The following is a 15,880-nucleotide window of genomic DNA, read 5'->3' on the forward strand; positions in this document are numbered from 1 at the left end:
CTTTCCATGGGACTAGGCTGTCTCTTTGTAAAGAAAAAAAAAAGTCTGTCCTGGGCAATATCTTTCCTTGGGAATGAAAAAAAGGAGAAAAGGGTTCTGGTAAATGAGAAAACAAAGATTCATTCTGAAGTATGATATTATTGGGGAAGTCAAAGAGCTGAATTGAAAGTGACTGTGAAAAAAATTTAAAAAAAATTAAAAAAGAAAAAAAAGAAAGTGACTGTGATCCCTCTTCCAGAGGGAGAACTGATGAACTCTGAGTACAAACTGAAGTGTAATTTTCTTACTTTCTTTATTTTTCTTGCTTTTTTGTTACATGGATAATATGAAAATATGTTTTGCATGACTTCACATCTATAATAGGTATCTCTCTCATTAGGTTAGGGAGGACTGGAGAAAGGAAGAGAATTTAGAATTCGAATTTTTTTAAATGTTCAAAATAATTTTTAAAAAGAGAAAGTGAGTTTTGGGGATCTCATAAGTATATATCTGTTGAAAAAAGGATTGACTTTAGAAGTCATAAGACCACTCCTATTCCCACCTTTTCTATGTACTGAAATAGTCATGGGATTGTAGACTTTGAAATTGAAAGGATCAGTTAGAAGTCTAGTTATTTAACAATGAAGGAAAATGATTCCAGAGGAGTTTAGAGATTTGTGTAATGTCAACATACAGGAAAGCTCTAAAACAGTACTTAAACTTAGGTCCCCTGATTTCAATTCCATAATAATTGTAAAGAAGTTAATAAGTGTTCAATAAAATGCTTAATCCTTCTTTCCACTATACCACTCACTCAATGTGTAACTTTCCAGCCTTCCATTTTTTCCATTGTTAAAACAGGCATAATAACCTTTGCATTTCACTAATTTTCAGAGATTGTTGTTCTAGATGGTATGTGATGATAAAGTTATAATCTCTTGGCTCTTTTCAACAGAAAGATGATGCAAGACAATTCCAATAGACTTTGATAAAAAGCGCCATCAGCATCCAGAGAGAAAGAACTATGAAGACTGAATGTGGATCAAAGTACAGTATTTTTATTTTTTCTGGTAGTGGTGGTATTTGTTTGCTTTTTTTTTTTCTTTCTCATATTTTTCCCCTTTTGATGTGATTTTCCTTTTGCAGTATGATGAATATGGAAATATATTTAGAAGAATTGCACATGTTTAACCTATACTGAATTGCTTGCTATCTAAGGGAGGGGAAAGGAGCAAGGGAGAAAGAGAGGGAGAAAAATTTGGAACACAAGGTTTTGCAAAAGTGAATATTGAAAACTATCTTTCCATGTGTTTGAAAAAATAAAATTAAAAAATAAAGTCATGATTCAAGTTCCAGAAATCAGAAACAAAAATTAGTCTTTTACCTTGAATATAACAATCACCAAACAAAGTAGGTTGGGAAGCCCATTTGTAACTAGAGAATTCTTTGTATGTGATGGAGCTGTATAGGGCAGAGATTAATCATTTCCAAGTGGGAGATTGCCCAGAGATAATTCCAAAGAGAAGGAAGTTGAGCCTATTCAGGGTAGATGGACCAGTTTCAATCTTGAAGACATGTCTAATAAGCCCAGTGTTAAGAAACACATTGATGATATCAGTAGTGATGCTCTTGTAATGTTTATATACTTGGAGCACTTTTATGAAGACCACATCTGTGTCTGGCACCCCATTTTGTCTATACAGCATGACTGGATCCCTCTGACTTCCACAGATCCCATCTCAGTTCAGAAATCCTTAAATATTAGACTGAAAAACAAAATCTTTGCTACTGCTGCTGTTCCCCTCTGCCAATTTCCAGACCCCAACAGTCTATCTCTTCTAGTCCCTGTTTGGGACCTATGTGCATTTCTACCATGGGCCTTTGGCCCACAGTATCTCGGATATGGACTCTTTTCTCACAGTTTCCACAGTGGCTGAAGTGCCCCCAAGTTTGGACTTCTGTTGGAACTGTTTAGATTTGCTCTGCTGATTTCTCTTGGGGCAGATGTTTCTAACTCCTTTCAGTATAAGCAGAAGCTGTTTCCTATATCTACCATTTAAATAATATGAAGTTGAGTGTGTTTGTGACCAGATAACCTCCACTGGTGAAATGATGAGTAAATTTTGCAGTTTCATTAATTCCCATTAGTAGTACTTTTTTCTTCAAATTTTTATTTTGTGAATAGTCATCACAATCAATTGGTCCTGGGCCAGTGGTGTGCTGGTAAAATTTTAATAAGCAGCTCTCCAAAAGTAAAAATGTACCCTGACATATTTTTATGTTTAATCTGTATTATTAGAATTTTCTATCATTTTCTTGTATAAATAATCAAGAAAAGAATAAATCAAGCCCTGATTTTCTATACATATACATTTACAGGGAATAACAATTCACTGTATGTATGTAAATGTATACCCCTACCTTGGTTTATATAATATGATCTCTGGCAAATTAAATATCTTCTCTGTATTTCAGTTTTTTGGTTAATTGGAGTTATTAAGTCATTAGGTCCCTAAGGACCATCAAGGATTGTTGCAGTGGCTAAAGGCACCAGAATTAACATGGTGCAATGAAAAAATTATTTGATCTAGAATAAGAAGTTCTAGGTTCTAATCCTATTTTGTTGTTGTTTAGTTGTGTTTGACTCTTCGTGACCCCATTTATGGTTTTTTTTTTGACAAAGATACTAAAGTGGTTTGCTGTTTCCTTCTCCAACTTATTTTTATAGGTGAGGAAACTGAAATAAACTTAGGTTAAATGACTTGGCCAGGGTTATACAACTAGTAAACATCTGAAACTAGATTTGAACTCAGGTCCTCCTGACTCTAAGCCCAGTGCTCTATTCACTGGGCTACCCCCAAATCTTCATTTCTTACTTTGTCATTTTAGGAAAGTAATTCTATTTCTCTCAGCCCTTAGGTTCCTCATCCATAAAGTGAGGAGTTTAGACTAGATAATTTCTAACATTCTATATAGTTCTCTATATATAAACTTTTTAAATATAAATTTTGAGAATTAGGAAATAATGCAACATGACAGTATGTTGCAGTTCACTGTCAATAATGAATATCTAATAGAAGTGAGAATTAGTGAAAAAATAGAAGACAGGTCTAGAAGTCAGGTGGACCTGAGTTCAAATTATGCCTCTGAACATCTTTAGTTTGAGCTGTCTATAGATCAATCAGTTCAAGATGGCTAATAGGAACTTAGAAATATGAGACTGAAAGTCAGCAGAAATTAGGGCTAAATAAATAGATTTCAGAGTCATTAGCATAGAGCCCTAAATTCTATTATCCTAAAGCACAAACTTCTCAGTGCCCCCAGACAACTCTCAACGACTGTAAATTATTAAATAAGTAGTCAATATGTATCAGTGGAAGGAGTTTCCATACCAGGAATTCCCCACATTTTTGAAATCCCAGGTATGGATTAAAACACAAAAGAAACATAAAAGTATTTCTGACATCTAAATACAAATAATTTTACTTTAAAGTAATTTAAACTGAATTTACCAAAATCTCACATATACAGTGACATTTAATTTTGTGATGGCCACATCAGTCACACTTTTCAAAGGAAAGACCACAAGCTCAATGTCGCAATGTGAGGGTGTTTACGGGGGCTGCAGCCTCACAAGAGGGCCATGAGGGGAAACGTAGGATTTAATCCACATGAGGTCATGGTTATTCTGCCTCTTTACCTTAAAAAGAAACCACTCACTCTCCACTCAGTGTTTTCAGAACAAAAAGGAAGTTGACATGTCACAGGCAACTCTTTACACTATGACTTTGTGGATAGTTCTCAGCCTGTTAGCTTGGTTCCCCTTACAAGGTAAGGAGATAAAGTTGGAAGAAGAGATTCTTTATGTACTGTTTAATCAAGCCTTTGATTTTTCAGCTTGGTAAGTTAATCAACAGTTTTTATGGGAATAATAATTTGTTAGCCAATTAAAATAGTTTCTATGGACTCTCTAAAGATAAATGATATAATTTGCCCTATTTACATAAGGTAATATAGATGGATTAAATATCATTCAGTCAATAAGTCAAAATGCCTACTTGTGCCAAGAAGTGTGCTAAGTGCTAGGGCTAAATAAAAAGGTATAAAATAAGTCTCTATTCTAAAGGAGTTCATAATTTAAAGGGGAACATTAATATGTAAACAGCTATGTACAAATAAATAATGTATAGGATAAATAGGAAATAATCAAAATTTAGAGGGAGTAGAAAAATTGGATTTTTACTGGGACTTGAAGGAAGCCAGAAAAGTAAGAAGACAGATAAGGAAGGAGAGAAGTTCATGTGGGAGGAACAACCAGCAAAAATACCTAGAGTCAGGATATGGAGTATCTTATTTGAGGAATAACAAGAAGATCAATGTCGCTAATCAAAGAATATAAATAAGTGCAAGGTGTAAGAAGACTGGAAAGGTGGAGATGGAGAAGAGTAGATTAAGAAGGATTTTGAATGGAGTCACCGGGGTTTATCGAATATGTCAGGAGTGGTAATGACATGGCTGGACCTGAACTCTAGGAAAACCATTTCCTAATTATTTCAATCATTTTGGTGACTGAATAGAGGATGGATTGGAGTGGGGAGACATTTGTGGCAAGCAGACCTCCCCAGCAGGATATTACAGTCATCTCAGCAAGAGGCAGTCTTGAAAGAATCAGAGGTAAAAAGGAAGCACATTCAAGAGAATGTTACAAAAATTAAAATTGATAAACCCTTGTAACAGATTGAGCATTGTGGATGAGAAAGAGGGAGAAATCATGGATGACCCCAAGGTTATCTCTCAGTCTGGGTGACTGGGACAATGGTGGTGTCCTCCACAGTAATGGATCAGTTTAGAAATAGGGAGGGTTTGGGAAGAAAGAGTAATTTCAGTTTTGAACATATTTGGGATGTCTACAGCACATCCAGTTCAAGATGACTAATAGGCTTTTAGATATATGAGACTGAAGGTCAGCAGAAATTAGGGCTAGATAAATAGATTTCAGAGCCATTAGCATAGAGCTCTAAATTCCATTATCTTAAGCACAAATATTTAACAGAAATCATGATGTAGGGAACTGAAAGTTTATTTTATAGAATCTATTTTTTCCTTTTAACTTTTTTTCTCTTTTCATATTTGATCTTTGTGGTAAATTGCCACAAGGATTTATGAGGTTTGTTTTGTCTTTAGAATAATTATCTTTCAGGAATAGGTTGCTTTTATTACAAGTACAGCTCAAAGACAAAGAGATAGGCTAATTGAATTGTCAAGGTCTTTTTCAGTCATGAAGCTACAATTCTTTGCCGACAACAAGGTCTTACTTCAGTATCTCCAATGCTTAGTCCAATTCCTGGCAAAGAGCAAGTTTACTTATTGCTTGTTGATCGATTCTTTAAGGCAAATAGTTGCAAAGTGGATAGAGTGCTAGATCTAAAATTAGGAATTAAAATCCTGCCTCACATACTAAGCATATCATTTGAACTTTGTTTACCTAGGTTTCTTCATCTGTAAAATAGAGATAGTAACTACCTATTTTCCACAGATGCTATAAAAATCAAATGGAATAATATCTGTAAAATGCTTTTCAAAGCGTAAAGCAATATATAAATATTATCTATTGTTATAGCTCTAATTACTTCATATGTCAAAACAGAATTGTGAAAGCACTCTAATAAGTTATTTTCAAAGTATTCTTCTTTGTTTGGATACGAACCCTTCCATTTAAAGAATCTACTGAATCACTGTAGAATATTCTTATTCTGCTTTGGAATTTGATATTTACAATTCAATATTGTTGAGCTATTCAGGCAAGGGATTAGAGAATATGAGTCTGTATTTAGTCCACTATGTTGATTAATAATCTTTCAATTTGAATTCTTTGAAAATGTTAAGTAGATATTAGCAACTATACTGGTTTTAAAATATGTAGCTCTTATTTAGTGATTGTGGTAGTTGCTTGCAGGGGACAGGTACTGTCTATGACTTTTGCTTCATGGCTTAAGATGCTTTTGTTCAGATGCTTTTGAGGAAGAGAGAGAGAGAGTGAGAAAGAGAAAGAGAGAGGTATGTGTGTGTCTGTGTGTGTATTTGTGTGTATATATATGTGTGTGTGTGTGTATATATGTGTGTGTATGTGTATAGGTATATGTATATATATGGAAACATAAAATACATACTTCCATATATCAGTTTTTCCTCTGGAAGTGGATAGCATTTTCCTTTATAAGTCCTTAGTTGATTTTAGTATTCAGATTATTCAGATTAGTTTAGTCATTCACAATTACTCTTTAAGCAATATCATTGTTATTGTAATACAACATTCTTCTGATTCATCTCATTTCACTCTGTACATCAGAATGTTCTAAGACCATAATCAATAAAGTTATACCCAGTCAATTTACTGTGTATATATACCATTGGCCCAAAAGGAATAGAAAAGAATGTGATTAAATCTTGTTCTGGGGCAAAATCCAGTGCTATTAAGAAAGAAAGAATTCCAAAACATGCTCTATCAATGAGAAATCATCTACTTACATGGAAGGCAGTACATCCATTTCTTTATATACATTCTCTCTATGTCCCAGGGATCGATAAATAGACTGATCAGCAGATATAGGTTTAGAGTCAGAAAAATGAAGAATTCAATTCAATTCAATTTGATCAACAACTAATAAGCATCTGTTATATGTAAGGCATTTGCAGCGAAGGTAGCAATACCACACATGTGGATTAAAAAAAAAAAAACATGAAGGAAAAATTTGAAGTCTAGCTTCCAAAAAATCTGAAGAAAGGTAGTAATGAGTTGAGGATGAAGAGACCTCAAAGGACATATAATTGTCTAGAGAAGTAAACAAATGAAGTAAAATGGAAGTGGAGTTAAAAAAAAATAGTAGTGTATCCAGAAAAGTAGGGCTTTGGCTGTTGAAATCTTTACAAATTCTTTAAAATGGGATGTTTTGAGTACAAGTGACCCTTAAATATCTGGCATATCTATCTTTTATCTCCACTCTGTCACATAGCCATGACCACTTCAGCAATTTTGTAAAAGTATGGGGGATGAAACAAAGCTTCGATAGGCTAAGGCTTAACCTTGCCACAATAATTTCCTGTTTTTAGCCACCAACAGAGGGTCAGCAAGTAGATTCTTTAAAAATAAAATAATAAGAAATATAACAGTGGAGTTTCACATCATCAAATAGCCTAAGCCACATTTCTGTTTGAAATTGAAAAAGCCTCAAGTTGTCAACCTTCCATAGGCTAATGCTAAACCCAAATGCTAATCTGTTTAGAAATCTACTCATAAATCTAATACAAATAAGAGAAAAATAGTTTCTATCAGGTCTGAAGATTTTCTTGGGAATGAGAGCTAAGTTTGCAGTTATATAAGATCATTGAGACAGAAAGTGAAGCTGTGATTTTCATGGATACAAGAAACATTTAATCTGTATCCCAAAGAGATCATAAAAGAGGGTTAAATGTTTATAGCAGCTCTATTTGTAGTGGCAAGGAATTAGAAATTGAGTGGGTGCCCATCAACTGGGAAATGATTGAATAAGCTATAGTATATGGAAATAATGGAATATTATTGTTCAGGCTAATTTCAGAAAAGGCTTACATGAACTGATGCTGAGTGAAGCAAGCAGAACCAGGAAAGCATTGTACACAATAATAGCAAGATTGTGTGATGGCCAACTATGATAGACTTAGTGCTCCTCAGCAATTCAGTGATCCAAGAATTCCAATAAACTTTGGATACATACCCTATACTACAACATAGATAATATTAATTTGTGGTTTCCTAAGTCAATATGTAACCTTCAGGGGTCCATATCTATTTGCTTTTAAAACATAGGTCGAGGCAACTCTCTTAAAAGTATAAACTACAGGGAAAGTGACAAAAGAATGACCAGCACTGGTTGAGGGAATTTCCTTCACTGGAAATTCTATGTATCAGTAAGATTACTTGTACAATCCCTACCCCTCTTTGTGTCATTATTTGTATGTCTTTCTCCACTAGTATGAAGGCAAGACCCATATTTTGTCTAAACTATCCCCAGCAACTAAAATAGTGCTTAGTCAACCAACAGGTTGTTGTTTAGTCATTTCACTTGTGTGAAACTCTCTGACTCCATTTGGGGTTTTCTTGGCAAAGACACTGGAGTGGTTTTCCATTTTCTTTTCCACTCATTTTATAGATGAGGAAACTTAGGAAAACAGAATTAAGTGATTTGCTCAGGGTTACACAGTTGGTAAATGTCTAAAGCCAGATTGGAACTCAGGTTTTCCTAATTCCAAATCTGGTCCTCTAATCCGCTGAACCATTTAACTGTTCCTTAAACAATAGTTGCTGAATTGGGGTTGGGGGAGAGAGGAAAGTAGGACATGTTCTCAATCTAGATTTATTCTGAGGTTCTCTAGTCTTTTAGTCTGTCACTCATGTTCTATATGGTCCTTGGCATCTTTGTGCCTTAGTTTTCTTGTCTGTAAGAATCAGGTATAAGATACATTTCCATTCCCATTCTTACAAGGAATTCCAAGAATGGATGGATTTAAGCAATGAACCAACTAAGAAGGGTTCAGCTTATACCTCCAGCACTGTGCTGGACACTGCAAAAAGGGGCCTTGAAAGAATTGCATGAAAGAATCTTGTTTCCAGAGAATTTATAACCTGAGTTATAAACAAGCTCAAGAAACAATGAGAAGCAGACAGAGTAACACCAGACAAGGCAACCTTCTAAGATTATAAATTCCAGAGTGGTTGCTGACCCTGAATAAAGGGAATTTTCTCATGAGACAAACTGGATAGTATATAGTTAGGTCTAAAGTATGTGGTATTGACTAAAAAATAAAATTAACTGTAGGAAAAATTGGAAAGTAAATTGTGTTTCTTTTATCCTAATTCTCAAAACCAAAGTTTCCTGATACCCTTTGTGCTTTCTTCAATCCATATTCTCTGTCAGTGGCCTGTTGTTTCAAAGGATTAAATTAGTTTTCTTTTTTTTTTTTTTTTTTTTTTTATTTTATTTTTTTTTATTTAATAGCCTTTAATTTACAGGATATATACATGGGTAACTTTACAGCATTAACAATTGCCAAACCTCTTGTTCCAATTTTTCACCTCTTACCCCCCCCCACCCCCTCCCCTAAATGGCAGGATGACCAGTAGATGTTAAATATATTAAAATATAACTTAGATACACGGATTAAATTAGTTTTCACTGAAGCTTACAGTAAGTAGCCAAGTGGTCTTGTAAAATGTAGATAATATTACTTACCTCCCAGGTTTATTATGAGGCTATCAAATAAGATAATATTTATGTAAAGCATTTTGCAAACCTTAAAATGCTATGTAGATGCTAACTCTAATTATTAGTAGTATGTTACCTCTCCTGTGTATTTGCATTTTGACAAAGATGGATTCTTTAACTCAAAAAAAAAAAAAAGAATCTAGTGAGGAAATTTCAAGAATCACTAATGAGGCTGTAGGAAAGGTATTGGGTAGAGCCTTCATAAGACATCGCATTCATATCAGTTACATCAGCTTTTTAAGCTACTTAGCACAGTGCCTAGCATATAGTAAATTCTATGTAAGCACTAGTTATCATTAGTAGTAGTATTAATTATTAATATTAGCATTAAATATTATTATATCACATTTGAAGATACTTTTAAAGGTGTCCCTGATTATGGGAGTTCAGAAAAGGAAGAGATTAGGATGAGGTGAAATATTTTTAAAGCATTTCATTGTAGATATAAAACTGTAGCTGAGACTTAAAGAATAAAACAGATTTAACTAAGTAGAAAGGAGTGAGGGTATCCCAAGAAAATGGGATAACACAGACAAAGGCGCTAAAGCAGAAATAAGCAGGATAGGCTCCAAGGAGACTAAGGAACCTTGCTTAGATCATAGGAAAAGTTTTGGAGAATAGTGAAAGATATGATTGGATTGCCAGGATGAACCTCATTATTGAAGTCCTTGAATGCTACACTGAGGAATTTGGACTTGATTCAATAATAGCTGATAAGAAATTCTAGGTTCCCAAGGAGGAAAATTAACAGGATGCAAATGTTCTTTGTAGATGTAAGGATTAGGAAGACCATCTAGGAGATTCTTGCAATGATACAGGAATGAGGTAATAAGCTTCATGTCTGTAATGGTGATAATGATGGTTGTATTATCTACCTCACAGAGTTGTATATTACTTATGTTATTTATAAATAACTATATAAATGAATATATTTATAAATTTTTATTAAGGAGCAGCTAAGTGGCACAATGGCTAGAGCACTGGTCTGGGAATCTGGACTTAACTTTCTGAGTTCAAATCTGACCTGACATATACTGTGTGATTCTGGAAAAATCACTTAACTCTATTTGCCTCTGTTTCCTCATCTGTAAAATGAACTGAAAAGGGAAATAGTGGATCACTATAGCATCTTTGTCAAGAAAACCTCAAATGGAATCTTGAAGAGCTGGACATACCTGAATAACAACAACTTTTATTAAATAAGCTGATAGCTCTAGTTGAAAAAAGAGATGAAACAAATTCTATAGAAATCCCAAATCAAAATGAAAGTAATAGCAAAGCACATTTACCAGAATAGACCACCTGAACTTGGATATATGGGAAGTGAGATATTAACTTCTCCATCATAAATTCATTGAGTCTAAATTGATATTATATATATTCTTTATAATTAAAAAGGGAACAACCTAGCAGTCTTCGTCAAATTGTATATATTTCTTCTTTATTATCTACATTTTTTATCCTAAATCTGTGACATCATAGGTCTAAAGAATTCCCATTAGAGAAACTTCTCCAACCATGCATCTCAGCTAATTTAAGTCATTCGCACTGGGTTACAATGTATTAAAGGCAGGACTCCAATTCTGGACTTCTCTCTCTGTCTCCTTTCATAAATTTGAGAATTGGAATACTATCTTTATAGTGAAAGTTGAAATAGTTCTGTCATTCAGCATCCTTTGAATATTTCAGAATCTAATAAACAGAGTAAATAAAAACTATAGAAATACATTTGAAACATATAATATTATTGTAAGCTTTTATTTTTTGGTGATAATTTGAGATTGAAGTACTTAAGGGAGCAGTGTGGGCTGATTGTAGATTATTTGACCCCCCTGGGCCACAATTACTTCATCTATAAAATCATAGTGTATATTCTGATGTCATCCAGCTTTGGTGTTCTATGATTATATGAACTAATATGTGGGCAGCAGAAATAGGAACAAGCAAAGGTAAAACACATTTAAAAGGATGATCCAATCAACTTTACTTATTGGTCAATAGAAAGGATAAAGTCAAAATTTGATAGAAATAGGAAATTTCAAAAGAGAAAATAGTTTTTTCTGAAGGTCATAGACATTTCAGATTACCTTCTGGCTAGGTGGTGCAGTAAATAGAGCACCAAACTGGAATCAGGAAGAATCCTTTTCCTGAATTCAAATCTGGCTGATCCTAGGTAAGTCACTGCACCCTGTTTGCCTCCGTTTCCTTATCTGTAAAATGATCTAGAGAAGTAAATGGCAAACTACTACAGTGTCTTTACCAAGAAAACACCATATGCATCATGGAGAATTGGACAGGACTGAAACAACTGGATAACAATCCTTTGTGTGTACCAAGATATTTACATGTTTTCTTCTCCATTAGACTGTATTTTTCTTGAATATTTAGCACTGGTACATACCAGGTGCTTAATAAATACCAGTTGATTAAGTGCCTAGAATACGGGGATTGTAAGGATTGGAAGAAGAGGTTAGGGAGTTGCCTTCCTTATATCCTCAGACTTAGCAACAGTGCTCAGCACTTAATAAATGCTTGTTGACTTGCATGAAGAGTTGATTCTATTAAATTCTGCAAACATTTGTTAAGCAACTATTACATATAAAGTTCTTTGGATTCAGAAATAAAGCCAGAATCTTCTTTCATTCAGTAAGCATTTATTAAGCATCTACTATGTACCAGGGAATGGAAATCCAAAAAAAACCAAGATGGTTTCCTTCCTCAAGGAATTTATATTTTGGTGGGTTAAGAGTGGGGTAAGGGGAAGGCAGAGCAATGTGTACATAAAAAATTAAACACAAAATTGACTGAGGGCAATAGGGACCATGGGATGGAGTGGGGAATCGGAATAGGCTTCCTGTAGGAATCTAGGAGATTCAGGAAAGTGGAGGTGAGGAAGGAATGCATTCTAGAGGTGGGTAACAGCAGCCTGTGCAAAGGCACAGAGATGGGAGATTATACAGGTCACAGGAAGCAGGCCAAAAGTCTCTACTCCAAGCTCATATGTGACCAAATGATTTATTTGAGGCAATATAGAGAAAGAAGAATTAAAGTCCAAGGACAGGGGTTTGGGAAACACAAAAGGGAACACGAGGAATTGTATGAAACAATAAATTAGAGAAATAGTACACAGGTCAAAGGAAAACCGAGGTTATAACAGTGGCATCAAATCCAAGGGAAAAGAAAGTTTTAAGAAATCCAAAGTGGTCAGCCAAGTCAAATACTAGGAAGGAGGTTTAAAAAGTGATGGGGAATGGGAAGAGGCTTTTAGATTTAACTACAAGGAAGTTATGATTAACTTTCAAAAGAAAAGGGTAAGCTAAGTGCTTGGGGTTTAAGCCAATTTACTGACAGGAAGTGTGGTTTAATAGTTATAGCTCTGGGCCCAGGCTCAGGAGCTCAAATCATACCTTGGAAATTTACCAGCTATGTGATCATGAGCCAGTCAAAATCCCTGGGTCTAAGCTTCTGTATCTATGGGCAATAATGACATCAGGAGTGCTTATGGAAATCCTTTTGTTGATTGTAAAATGCCATAGAAGAAAATACCATAGTGGGCAGCTGGGTTTGAGGTCAGAGGATCTGGGTTCAAATTCTGGCTTTGCTACTTCCTACTTCTGTGACCTTATATCTTTCTTTTCATTTTTCTTGTCCTTCACGTCATGTGTAAAATGAGGAAACTGGAATAGATAATCTCTAAAGTCCCATACAGCTCTAAACCTTTAATATGATATGTAATTATTAAGAAGAAATGGATTTAAAAGAAATGCAGATAGCAGAGGTAGACCATAGAAACTGGACAACAAAAGGAAAGAAGGAAGCAGACAAAGCTTGAAGGGGCAGCAAATTAATCAAAGGTTTTTGTTTTTAAAGACTGAGTAGATATTTTAAGATAAAAGAGAGGAAACCCAGAGAGACGAGGATAGATTGAAGCTATTTGAAAAGAATGGACTTTCTGTGAGATCTAGGTTTTGAGTGAAATGTGAATAGACAAGATTCAGAGAATTGTTAAAAGAGTTAGCTTCAGGGCTCCTTTTGTTCAGATATTAGAGGTAATAAAATTATAATACCTTACATATATATATACCTTATATATACCTTACAATGCAAGCATTTGCAAAGTTCCTTTCATATCACATCATCTTTACCACTTGCAAAGTACTTTCATATACAATATCTAATTTGATCTTTAAAACAACCTGTGAGGGCAGGTGAGGACAAATAGAATTCCCATTACATAAATGAGGAAAGAGGCCTACGAGACTGAGTGACCTGGGTCCAATTTAACTTTCAGCTTTCATTTTGTGACATGATTTTAAGTGCCTAGGACTCAAGTTTTCCTAGAATTGCTGTTCCTAAATACAATAAATCATTTGCCATAGCTATCTGTGAGATTCTCCCAGAGCTCCACATTTACAAAAAAGAAATTGATTAAAAAATAAATTTTCTTAGCTTCTGATTTTTTAGCTCTTACACATTCATAGCAGTTCATAATTCCTTAAAAGTAGGTCTGCTGGAGACAAGAGCTAATCAATGAGGCTGAACAACACTTTCATAAGGGATCTAAATGCCATGGGATTCTGACTAATTCTGACTATGGAGTATTATGAATTTTATAGCTTCATCATAAACTTTTTCAAAAACGAACAAGAAGGGAGTTTATCCATTCCTTCTTTTTCCCTAGTAATGTATATCAAGCACTAGGTAAAAGTAGGGTTTTAGGGACTTTGAGAATTAATTCAGTGCATTTCTAGGTCACAGAATTGATTTAAATAAGGCCCACAGCAGTGATAATCCAGAGTTGTTGCAGTTTGCTCTTCAGATTCAATAAACTTTTATTAAGTTTCAACTGTATGCAGAGATTTGTGCTATATTAGGAGATCCAAGGTTTAGGGTAAATCTGCCCTCATGCAGCTTATATAAAAGAATTTGCTACCTTATATAAAAGAAAAAATTCACAAACTAAACAAAACCACAATTAACCAGTTCGATCTGGTTCAATGCATATTTATTAAGCACCTAAATTAAGCACTGGGGAGAAAAAGGCAAAAACTGAAACCATTTCTGCCTTCAAGGAGTTTCCATTCTATGGGGATATATGAAGGTATATAAATAAATAAATATAAATTGATCTGAATAAGAAGAGAACACTAATAAGTGGGAGAGTCAAGAAAACTTCACTGAATCAATTGGTACCTTGAGCTAAGCTTTGAAAAAAAGAGAAGGATTCAGAACGGTGGAATGAAAAGAGAGAATATCATAAATTTTTGTGAAATTAATTTGTTGAATGACAAATTCTCTATTGCTAAAGGTTATGTCTATATACAAGGTCTTTCTCAGTTAAAAAATCAAAAGAAAATATAATTAAAGGAATTATAGATGTCGTAGGATCAAAAAGTAAAGGTTTCAAGGTCCAAGGGACCCAGAGGTCATTAAGTCCAACCCTCTCTTATTATAGATAAAAAAACTGAAGCAGCCCAAAGAGGTCAAGGGAATTGCTCACCATCACACAGCTAGTAAATGATTAGGATTCAAATCCAGGGCTTCCTGATTTCGAATTCCTTACACTTTTGTATTGTTCAACACTGATACCTGATCCCCAGAAAACATTTGGAATATTCCCAGGAAAAGCAAAGTGGGCTTCCATCATCATCATCATCATTATAATTATCTTCACCATAATCATAATCATTATTATTTTGCAGAGGCTTCTTTGACTACTCACACAGAAACTCTCATAGTGGAAGAAGGCCAGATGCTCACTCTAAAATGTGTCATTTCTCAAGCTAAGGAGTCATCTCTCCAGTGGGTATCTCCCTCTGGGTTTACCATTTTTTTTGACAAGCATCCTGGTAAGTGTGCAAGATGAAAAAATACGTAGAGAAATTTTGACTTAAAGGATTTTCCACTAATGAAGAATAAGCCAATAAGTAAAGAAGGACTTAGTGAGTCACCGAAAGGGTGGGCTTTATAGCCTAGCTATTGTAACATCTAGATCACACCCCTCTGTGGCTCTCTGTGAACTAACCTCTTTTCTAACAGGAAGTCTGAAATGGAAATCCCACCAGCATAATTTGTGAAGGGGGCCCAACTTACAAAGTACTTTTTTTTTTTTTTTTTTTTTTACCACCACAAGCTTTCACTTTCTGACTTTCTACAACTTGAAATATTTGGCTGAATGTTGAATAAGAGACAAAAGATTTACTTTGGGGTAGAAGTGTAGTGGCAAATGTTTAATAAACAGCTCTCTGGGGGGAAATGCATGGATACACAACATACTTTTATGTTTAAACTGTACTATTAACATTTTATCCATCACTTTCTCATGTCTAAATAATCAACAAAACAATAAATCAACTTCCAATTTATAGCTTTGCCGATTTCTGAAGTGCAAATGCTCACACTAAAAACTGAACAATCATTTCTCCCAAACCCATAGGAGCTGACACCATCATACCTCTACTTTCATGGCCTTCATTTCTCCTGGAAATGTATATCTTTGACCTATATGAAGAAGATCCTTTGTTTTTCTAACCTGGTTAAAGAAAAGTTTTAATGCAAAAATTATATATATATATATATATATTATATATATATAAAAG

General features: G+C 34.5%; 1 protein-coding gene across 1 annotated transcript in view; it reads left to right on the forward strand.

Moving 5' to 3' along the window:
• Positions 1 to 3,718: 3,718 nt before the first annotated feature.
• Positions 3,719 to 15,880, forward strand: part of CRTAM (cytotoxic and regulatory T cell molecule) — a 32,443-nt gene continuing 20,281 nt past the window's right edge. The window contains exons 1-2 of the mRNA XM_023499388.2: positions 3,719 to 3,810; positions 14,984 to 15,130. Of these exons, the coding sequence (XP_023355156.1) occupies positions 3,738 to 3,810; positions 14,984 to 15,130 (220 nt within the window). The 5' untranslated portion in view covers positions 3,719 to 3,737. The remainder of the gene's footprint in view (positions 3,811 to 14,983; positions 15,131 to 15,880) is intronic.

The sequence above is a fragment of the Sarcophilus harrisii genome, chromosome 3 (genome assembly GCF_902635505.1).
Source record: "Sarcophilus harrisii chromosome 3, mSarHar1.11, whole genome shotgun sequence".
Classification (NCBI taxonomy): domain Eukaryota; kingdom Metazoa; phylum Chordata; class Mammalia; order Dasyuromorphia; family Dasyuridae; genus Sarcophilus; species Sarcophilus harrisii.